This window comes from Argentina silus, assembly GCF_951799395.1.
Source record: "Argentina silus genome assembly, chromosome: 2".
Taxonomy (NCBI): Eukaryota; Metazoa; Chordata; class Actinopteri; order Argentiniformes; family Argentinidae; genus Argentina; species Argentina silus.
This window is the reverse complement of record NC_139656.1, coordinates 21,790,513-21,801,514: the sequence shown is the minus strand read 5'-3', so window position 1 is coordinate 21,801,514 and position 11,002 is coordinate 21,790,513. Positions and strand designations below refer to the sequence as shown.

The following is an 11,002-nucleotide window of genomic DNA, read 5'->3' as shown; positions in this document are numbered from 1 at the left end:
TTATTGGTATTAACGGTCCCAAAGTGTGCCAAGAAAACATTCCCCACACCATTACACCACCTCCACCATGAGAAGGTGTACAGGTGTTCCTAATAAAGTGTTCAGTGAGTGTACATTTGACTGCAGTGTGTGTCTTTGTGTCTCTTTGTGTCTATGTTTGAAAGCAATAATTTAAAGGTAAATGGTGTCACACATTTGTTGGTTGTGGGCTCAATAACTCGCAGATGAAAGCAACATACTGCCCATAGATCTTCAAGGATACAGTACAATCATTCGTAACATCTTTATACTGAAAACTATAAACATAGACATAAAGAAGCCTGCCTGCATGGCCATGGCAGTGCTGGTATAAGTCTGAGGTAAAACATCTTACAGGCCTGTATTCTGAAGTTATATTGTCAACATGGAAGTCCTCGCATGTTCTCTTTCAACTGTATATTTCATGCTGGTGGATATTTTGAGGAGGCAGGAAACATTCATACAAACACAACATTGAGTCAGCAAACTGGAGGAGTGCAGTGTTGATAACAAATATCTCAGCAGAAATTCTAACCCAACCACACACTAACACATGCAAAGGCCTGACCTCTCTCTTTCTCTACCATGTCTCACCCAGCAACCGCACCATGACATCAGCTGAGACATGCCTTGACCAATGACAGCTCTAGCTACAGTATGGATGGGTTGGGTTAGCAAAGTGTTGTTTCCCCAGTTACTGGCTGACACAGTTTACTTCCCTTTAGCTTGCCACAGAAATGGTTTCTGTTATACATGTACAATAAAAAAAAATAAAAAAAACATAATGATATTAATTCTACTATCTCTCTGAAAGTCCTTTATCTCTTCACTATCCCTGCTTGCTCCAGTAGTTTTCTACCTTTTGCAATTGCTATGTTGATTATCATTCAAAGGGGATGTGGGTTCACAGGAGTGATTGTGAGAAAATGGCACTGATAATGTTATAAATAAATCATGTAAGAGGATACAGTTTGAACTCATTTACGTTGAAAAGGGATGCTTTTGGTGGATAAAGTAGCTCATTTACTCATCTTCCTGGGAATAATGATTAATGGATGGCTGATGCAATCGGTTCCTCACTCATACTGTCCTTTAGAATTCTCTCCATTGTTTCGGACTGATCAAAGAGGAGACAGGTCATGAAGTAGGTCGAACTAGACCTCAATGGCAGCTTGACCACACCAGCTGACCAGGTTGTACACTCCTCTACTGTGTCGTTACCATGCCCTCTCTACAGTAGGCCTTGAAGTTGGAGATGGGAAGGCATGCCCACACAGTTTTTACTTTTGTAAGAAATCTTTTTAACTCTCCCTTTGCTTGCCACAGAAATGGTTACATGTACAATAAAAAAAGTAATGATATTAATTCTACTATCCCTCTGAAGGTCCATGTCTTAATCATGCCCTCTCTACAATAGGCCTTGAAGTTGGAGATGGGAAGGCATGCCCACACAGTTTTTGTGTTTTGTGTCATTTAGTCTTTTGAACTCTCCCTAAAACAAAGGTACTTGTCATTAGGCATTAGGCTGAAGTGCCCTACATCAATTATGTAAATTGTCTTGATCAAAGGTCATGGAACATCTGACTCTCACAGAATTCTCCCTGCCAACAGATTAATCTGTTGTTGTCGTCAGCCTTAAATGATGACGTTTGCATAGATTTACTGATAGTAATGCTGTGTGGATGGGATAAAGTCACACATACTCAGTAGTCAATAGCCTATTGTCCATGCATTTTGTCATGTTACATCCAGATGTTCTAATACTTTTGTATATCAAAATAATTTCTTTATGTTGGAATAATTTGAAGGTGATCACTGTTCTGTTGAGTTCTATATGATTACCATTACAAATACTGTTCAGGAAAAGTAGTCTTTAGAGTGAACTAATGGGGCTGCCTGTAGAATGTATTAATTAGATTAGAAGGGGGGAAATTGTAGTGTCTTTATTCGCTGTGTCCTGACTGCTCTTATACATTGTAAGAATAAAAATTTAATACAAAAATAAAATGTTGCTATAATATTTCAATAGTAATAAAGTGTGTGTGTGTGTGTGTGTGTGTGTGTGTGTGTGTGTGTGTGTGTGTGTGTGTGTGTGTTTGCTATTTCTTTGGACATGCCAAGCAAGACTTTTGAACTGGTAAGACATCTAACATTTACAATGCTGTAAACAGGTAGACTTTCCAGTGAATAGTAACAGTAAAAAAGAGGTGAAAAGTTCATAGTACTGCATGTATGAGACACCAGAAGTTAATTCACAGTTCCATATTTCATTGCTCAGCAAAACAAAAATCTATGATGATTGCATGAGCTGGTTCTGTATCCCTGTAGTCTTTCAAAGCAGGGCTGATCTCATTGTGTTTCTCTATCAACAGGTTGTATATGGAATGTTGAGTCAGGCCCAGCTGCTGCATATTCATACTGTATTCCAACAAATGACAAAGGAGACAATCCATTCATCTCATCATCTTTATAAATTGACATGGAGTCTCCACGGTCAGTCTGCTGTCTGTAGATCTGAAGAGACTAGTAAGCATGTAGAGTGTGCCACTGCATCATACCGCTATTCACTCAGTATAGCTGCTGCCTGTGATTCTGATAGTACCCTTCTGATTCTGATAGTACCCTTCTGTGGCACTGAAGCTTGCACACATTGAAGCTTGCACAAAGCTTTGTGTCCTCCTTTTACCCACTCCCAATAGCACATCAATGCTTCTCCATCTGGTTCCTATACTGTAGATGGGTATTGTGCACCTTCTTTTGAGCATACCTGAGAAAAATATTTTTTTATTTTTTATTTTTTTTTAAACTTAGTCATGAAATACTGTAGTCTCAGAAGTGCAAACAATGTATGCAAGGCAAGCTCAATCGAGCACACCTCTTCAAATGCGCTGTTTTCCAAGGTCTGCTTTCTAGGTCCTTGTAGAATATGCTCATGTCCTCAGGCCCTGCACTGCTTGACCCTCAATGCTTTGGTTTACACAACACTCAGTCCCACTGGCAGCAACACAAAATGGTATCATACTAACACAAGGTCCCCCAGCACAGTAAAGCCTGTCTGAGCCTGTCTGAGCTCACTAGAAAACACAAAGCAGTGGGTAGAGCAATAGACTCCCCACCAGGTGGTTCTGGTAATGTGGAAGGAAATGGCTGGGATACTACAGTATGTGGTCCTGTGTGGCTCAGTTGGTAGAGCATGGCACTAAGGTTGTGGGTTCAATACCCGCTGTGGCTTTGGATAGAAGCATTTGCTAAATGGCATATGTCATAAACTATACAGTCTGCCTACAATGCAGGGGCATAGGGAAGTAATTTGTACATTTTACTAAGAGGACTTTTCAGACCAATAAAAGGTGACTTATCAGTGGCATGAAGAGAAAGTTCAGATTGGCTTGACATGCCCCCCCCCCCCCAGATCATGAATTTTATAGAGCATTACGCAACCCATAACAGTATAACAGTCACAAGCATATCAAACTGTTCTTTTTTTCATTCCTCAGCAATTCATGTTCAGTGCCCTCAGTTCAGGTAACAAAATGTTTTCCTCTTCGTAAAATACAGAGATTCGTCTGAACTGGTTCTTGTAGTTGTAAGAGGCATTGTGACTTCCTGTTTATGCACCAGTCCAAGCTCTGTGGCTGGCGTCTCTGTGTTTCAGCAGATTAAACTTGGACATTCACCTCCACTCGCTCTCCTTGAGGCACTGTTTAGAATCTCACACAACTTTATGGCTTATCAGGCTGATTATGTGAATTCAACTTATTTGCCATTCATTATTATATAATTAGTAATTATCCTTTATTAGGGGTTGGGAGGGTTGAAAAAGAAACTATGGTCTCACCTACAAACTATATAAGCAGAACCCCTTGTGCATCCCCAAGTATTACTGGTGTCATAAGATTGTAAAAACCTGTAGCATCTCTAACCATACATTTATGACCAAGATACACTATCTCTTCAATATCAGTTCCTACATACAAGACAGTTAAAATTGAAATGTAAAACATGTCCAGAGAGCTGGATAAGAGAAATCATCTTCTGCTCTTTCCCTATTAACATGGACATTACCACATTCACCACAGAGCATTAAGACAATGTTATGACAGAGAGAGAGAACATGGATGAGGAACAACAGAGGGGGATGAGAGGAGATCAAAAGTACCTCCAGTCTGGAATCCTGAGTGTAAACCTCAACGCATTGACTCACATTCTGGACTGTTGACCCTTTATCTCAGCCCAGCTGACTCCCCTAAAGGACCAGTTGAGACATCTCCTCTAAGGCGTAGCTACCTGATCTCTAGATGGCAATTTGTGTTTTTTGTTTATATATATAAATCCAGTAGCGAAAATAGTAATCAAAAGAGTACTATAAGGTCACGAGATTAGTAACGGCTTGAAAATATTTGCGCATGCTCCCTTATCCCAACTGCAAATTCTGCAAAAGTATCACATAAATGATAAACATTTCCCAAATGTTCCTTTGACCGCACTACCTTTTATCCAATGTCCATTCATGTTCACATACACCTCTAAAATAGGCTGTATTCTACCTTACATTGTAATAGGACACAAACAAAGTTGTACTGTCATCCCCACACTTCAGGAGGCAGCAAGGGACAGGCTGCTTCCCTCTCAGACCTCCTGTAGGGTTAAGATGACAGTCAAATATCTGACAACAGTAAATCAAATTGTCAGATGATATTGCGGAGCAAGGTCTTCAAAGCAAGTACTGTACATAATCTGGAAATGGCAAATAAACAAGTGGCAAGTGCCACCTAGTGGTGCAAACATGGAAATGTTAACATGGGTATGAAGAGTATGAAAGCATAAAGCCTTTATCATTCAACCAGCTTGTAAATGTAATTCAATGCAAGCAATATCGAGAAAGTAAAATATGATAGAAGACAGATGGTGGGGTCTCTGGTCTCCACAGTGACCAACTATGCACAGCATGGCCAGGTGACATGTGAATGTGAATGTATTTGTTTTATTACCCTATACCTGTTGGGCTTACATGTAAAAACACAAACAAACGTATGTTTTACCAGATTTAATATTTTCGAAACTTTTTTTTTGAAACATCGGTTTGGAAAAAAAGTACAAAATTGATCCTGTACGCCACAGTATGAAACCAGCTCCATATTGTCCACAGAGCTGCAAAGTGAAAGGTGTGTTCCTTTAAAAAGCGTATTCTACATATGTATTTATAATCACCAGCCTTACCGTACACACTCACTAAAACCGATACAAGTAACACATTTTAAATACATAGGCTGACCCCTGTAATACCTTTACGTGATTTTTTTTTATTTTTTTAAACAAATTAAAAGGAAAAAAAAGTCTAAAAAGTACATTACAGTACATGAGACCACATTGCCAACCTGTATATGGCAGTAAGTCATGCAGTATTACAATCGTTCCACTACAGAGAAACAGCAAAGCACTATAGCTGTCACACAGTGAGAAAGAGGCCAGCCATGAGGTGTCTCTCTACAAAACAAGGTTTAAAAATGTCTCTCAGTTCATGGTTTGTTTTTGGACTTTAACGTTGAGAAGTCTCTGCTGCTGGCCAGCAACGCTGTGGTCACCCTATCAACATTTGCATACATAGGAGGTTGAGAAGGGTCTCCCATAAGGAGGAAAGTTTCTCTTCCATAATTACGTCCATTTAGAAAAATATAACTAATATAATACACGAATTGCTGAAAAAAGCCCAAAATCTGGGAAATGTTCTCTGAGTATGTGGTGAAGAAACACACAAAAAAGCTAAGAAATACAATTGAATAAATAAATTGCATGACATCCATAGAGATCAAGTGGAACGGTGATGTTGACAGAATCTTCTCCACCTTGCAGAAACCATGCTGCTCGCCCGGGCAGTGATAACACAAGAGGGTTTTTCCTCTGCTTCTCCTTCCACAGTCACGTCACATCCAGTGGCAGATTCAGCTCACAACTTAACCTTTAAACATGTCCAAATATGGAGTATGTGACCTTTTTGTTACGTCGACATGAAAGAAGATTTCCATGTACAGCATGGACTCATTGTTTTTCAAATGAAGAACATAATTGGAAATGGTCACAATGATTGAGGAAACACAGGAGAGAGGAGGAGCGTAGCATCAGGCTTTCACAGTGTTTAAACAATGAAGCCACTATGAGCCACTGCTGGGTGGGCTTGTCGTTAGGGTAACAGCAGTGAACTCCCTGTCCTGTCAAACTTCTTGCCCTTGGAGAGGGCAGCCACTTGTTTCATCAGCTCTCGGTTCTTAGACTGTGGTGAGAAAACAATTATTGGGTTAGTATGCAACAATCAATTTTTATGTTACGCTTTTCTACATTGAGTATTCGATTACATCATAATTTGATAAAGGACAATTTTTTGGAATCCCATTTCCACTCACCGAACACTTTATTAGGAACACCTGTACACCTTCTCATGGTGGAGGTGGTGGAATGGTGTGGGGAATGTTTTCTTGGCACACTTTGGGACCGTTAATACCAGTCAATCATCGCTTGAATGCCACAGCCTATTTGAGTATTGTTGCTGACCATGTGCATCCCTTCATGGCCACAATTTACCCATCTTTCTAATGGCTACTTCCAGCATGATAATGCACCATGTCACAAAGCAAAAGTCGTCTCAAACTGGTTTCATGACCATGACAATGAGTTAAGTGTTCTTCAGTGGCCTCTGAAGGGATCTGAATCCAATAGAACACCTTTGGGATGTGGTAGAACCGGAGATTCACAGTTTGAAAGTGCAGCTTGAAAAATCTGCAGGAATTGCATGATGCAATCATGTCATCATGATGCAATCATGATGCAAGAATGTTTCCAAAATCTTGTGGAATCAATAGCACAAAGAACTGAGGCCGTTTTGAGAGCAAAGGGAGGCCCTACCCAGTATTAGTATAGTGTTCTTAATAAAGTGCTCGGTGAGTGTATTTACTGTCAACAGATTGGGGTGTGATTTGTTTCTCTGTGGTCTATATGACTGTGTGAGGGTTATTCAGAAGTGAGAAGAGGTATTTCTTGTCTCTACCTGTTGCTGTTCCATGGACTCTTTGTGCGCTTTATCCATGTTGTTCATCTTTACCCTCATGTTGGATTCTTGGTACTGAAAGTCTGCCTTTATCTCTGTGAGCTGGGAGCACATAAGAAATACAACAAATGAATAAAACAAAAACATTGAGAAGTCACACATTGTTCATTGGTGGTACTTCAGGATATGTATTCCTGTGATTGATATGCAGGTATGTGTACCTTCCGTTCCTTCTCCAGGATGGTCAGGTCCCTCTGTTGAAGCAGTCTCTTTAATGACATCACTTCCTCTTTCAACTGGCTGATAAGAATGAAGTTGTCTGTTCCTCCAGAATCCATAGATTGGGTGATGGAACTACTGATGGAAGAGAGGAGGATGGAGAGAAATAGGAGAGGGGATATTAGGACAGCAGAGAAGGCACCTGGTTTGACATTTTTCACACTGGCCTGCTTTGCACCATTAGGTGTTCCAAGAACATCTCGATTGCAAAGTGCTGTGAATATCACAGAGCTGTGCGTTACAGCCATGCAGGCCAGAAAGGTGTGGCCCGCTTTAGATGGCACAAACAAACTTCAGAAAGACAACTTGTTTAGGCTATAGTGTAGTATAACCGTATATGCTGTGGTTGCTGCACAAAGGAAGAGAATAGTCATGCAAGTGATGTGCTCATGCCAAATAAGATTTCAGTAGCATACAATATCCACACATGGTGAGATAAGACAGAGGTTTGGTGCGTGTTATGTGCTTGGTAATTTGTGAACTAACCAACCAGCATACCTGTCCCCATTGGATGGCTTCACCTCCAGTTTTGGTTTCTTCTTTGGGGTCTCCTTCTGGATTGAGGAGGATTTATGGCTGAGGGGAGAATCAACACAAACGCACAACTTTAGTCAGCAAGACCACATTAGTACCTGACTGTGTCCCAAAGCATGCCATATTTTAACTCTTACAAAAAGTAAATAGGCACTACATAACAGACAATTAGAATTAGGAAAATGTGATTCAGAGAGAGAGACGTATGTCTCACCTCTGCTTCCACAGTCCCTGCTCCTGCTCTGGACTCAGGCTCCCACTAAGTCTGTAAAACAAAGACAAAACAGATACACATATTTGTAGGTTATGGTCATATGCCATCACAATCATAGTATATGACAGAATGACTTTGTACCATGTTCCATTTGATTCTGCTAGTTTAAATAAATAACATCTTAGACATTACAGGGAGACCACCATATCCCTCCAATTCATCTACAAGTGCCTATACTGTTCCCACTACATTTTCATTGGACTGACAAACCAGCAGAACACCTACTATATTACAGAGAGAAGAGGAGTAATGGCCACTATATTGAGGAGAGGTATGCAGGACGGGAGCATACTTGTGGTGAGAGCTGCTGTGTCTGTGTTGGTGGTGGTGGTGGTGGTGCTGTCTGGAATGGTGGTCCTTCTCGTTCAGTGAGGAGGAATTGGAGTGGGAGGAGCTGAAGCCTTTCCTCTGCTCCTTGGTCTTCTGCAGGACACGGCGGTAGGACAGAGTGCAGAGCCAGCACAACAGCTTCCCATCCACCTGACGCACCACAGGACAGAGTGCAGGGATATGGTTATTAACCCATCATTAAGAGTGTTGCACAGTGTGTCAGGGTATCAGTGCAGTAAGTAAATGCATGGCGCAGTGTTTGTGTGTACCTTTCTTCTGCCCTCTTCCTTGCGGTCAAAGGCGCACTGTTGTTTGCACTGCTCACAGGTCTGTGGAGGGCCATACTTCTTCTCTGAGTTGGTGCAACGCTGACACTTTGTCCCGATGAAAGCAGCGATGATGTTACAATACTGGCAGGGTTTAGGCTGTATAGGGAAGACAGGGCAGAGGTTACAAGACCTTTTCAATCTGCTTTTGCAGACAAATGTGACAGTGGCAAACATAACAATACATACAATCATAACAGTCAGTTACTTCCAGTCATCATGAGCATGCTGTGCAGCTTTAAAAGATAAAGAAAAAAACAACTTACTGTCCCAAACTGCTTTACATTCTGGGCACACTTCTTGCAAATTGTGTTTGTTTTGCTGTGAATTAAGACATCACATATCATAATTCTTCACATCATCTCCATTATAATAGAATTACAAAGATCTTGATCATAAGCCCAGTGCCAATATTTCAACTGTTGAGGCTTTGGCATACTACTGTACAGTAAGTGTTGCAAAAGGTCTCACCTCTCTTGTTGAAACTCAGATCTGCAGAACGTACACTTCACTATGGGATGTGCAATGCGACACTCCTGTGATTACACAAGAAACAAAGAATTAGAGTGATTACTCTGGTACCACATACTTATCCAGTAATTTCAAGGGCATAACTGATTAGTTGTGACTCATGTATTACAATATAGCCTGATGAAGGTTTTTACCATTAAGATATTACGGCCCAGCTATTTTTAATAACATTTTGCTCCATTAAAGGCTAAAGACCTTCAGAAAGTCCAGTTTACTCCTCATTTCATGCATTTTGATTGGACTGCAAGGTAGGAACAGTAATCCAACATAAAGATCGTTTAACAAACAAACCCCTAACAACTCAGTTTAAGTGAGAGATATACAAAATACATTTACTATGCTCTTCAATTTACTGCAAAAAAATCACTTCTGAAAAATGTTCATAAACGCATGGAATACCAATAAATATATCTAGCTACACTGCATCCAACATTTGAACAGCAAGTTTAAAAATGTGCATACATGTAGGCTTATGTGTGGTGAGATCAAAGCAATATTAATCCCCCCCCCCCTGAAATATGAGCTATTCTTGGGTAGACCACACAGGCCGATACACAATGTGGCTAACATTTTCAACGCAGCTAACAAGTTCATAGAAAAAAAAACTCTGGCGTGTGTTTTTGATACGTTGACAGATTAGGCACGCACTAAGTCTCCATAAAATAGGCATGGTTAAAATAGACGGTGAAATGTAAGGAATGGGCGAGCCAATGTTTATCAACCAACGTGACGGTGTCGGCAGCGGGCAGCCACAAAAGAAAAACAATTCACGGATACATTTGTATAGTCCTATCAATTCGTGCCGGATACATTGTATCGTCGTCTTGTTGTGACATGATTATCTAACAAGGTTGCCATTTGCGGTTCCAGGTTGCAAGGATAATATCAAGCGGTTATATAATCTATCAAAATCATCGTTTACGATGAAGACTGACTGTGACCAAATTAAGACATATTAGAATTCCACCTAGAAAAAGGCAGCAATATATGAGCACGCGTGAAACGCCTGTGCACCAAGCTAACTAGCAACGTAGTCTTAGTTTTGCCAGATTTTGGCTAACTTGTTAGCTAGAAAGCTAGCAAGAACCCCACACTTCCAAACCTTGCACAGTTGCTGTCCCTGCGACAGTTCTTCGAACGGATACCGTTGGTTACACTTCGTACACGCGTACAGGGCCGATGTTGCCATTCTCACAAAGAACAAAGATAAAAACGAATTGAGTGAAATAGTCACCTAGCCAATTCGCTCTGTAACCATTCCCTGATAGCTAGCTAAGCCTATACACTGTAGCCAGCTAGGTAGTAATAGCTAGGCTAACGTAAAATAAACAGTGAAATATTCTCAAATATTTATCATCGCTCTTTGTTCACAAATTCACTAGTTAAGTTACTTGACATTGGTAATCAAAATGATGGTTAAAAATGTGCAAGATATCACAGCAGCAGTAATATTTAAAGGGAGTTTTCTGCTGTTCTTAGCTATTCTCTCATATTTTCCCTTTCTCTTTTTTTGTATCCGCGTCGTCATTCGTGCCGGATGCGGCCAACAACTACAAAAGAAAGAAAGAGAGGCCAATCATGACACAACATCCGTGCGCGGGATTTGACATTTTGAAATACATAAGCCAATCAAAGACCAAAAACAAGACGGTGTGTGATACATTTTGA

The 11,002-nt window shown here is 40.5% G+C and overlaps 1 protein-coding gene across 2 annotated transcripts; it reads right to left on the bottom strand.

The window, feature by feature from the left end:
* Nucleotides 1-5,050: 5,050 nt before the first annotated feature.
* On the bottom strand, nt 5,051-10,849 carry fam76b (family with sequence similarity 76 member B). Of its 2 annotated transcripts, none has more exons than XM_083697370.1 (10): nt 10,437-10,849; nt 9,275-9,339; nt 9,070-9,124; nt 8,747-8,902; nt 8,440-8,627; nt 8,088-8,138; nt 7,838-7,915; nt 7,282-7,417; nt 7,061-7,162; nt 5,051-6,289 (listed from the first exon to the last, which is right to left on the bottom strand). In XM_083697370.1, exons 1-10 carry the CDS (start codon nt 10,521-10,523, stop codon nt 6,200-6,202), a joined length of 1,008 nt encoding a protein of 335 aa, XP_083553496.1. In that variant the 5' UTR covers nt 10,524-10,849; the 3' UTR covers nt 5,051-6,199. The 2 variants fall into 2 exon arrangements, with proteins under 2 accessions (XP_083553496.1, XP_083553497.1); XM_083697371.1 differs by lacking the exon at nt 10,437-10,849 and adding an exon at nt 9,469-9,497.
* Nucleotides 10,850-11,002: the final 153 nt, after the last annotated feature.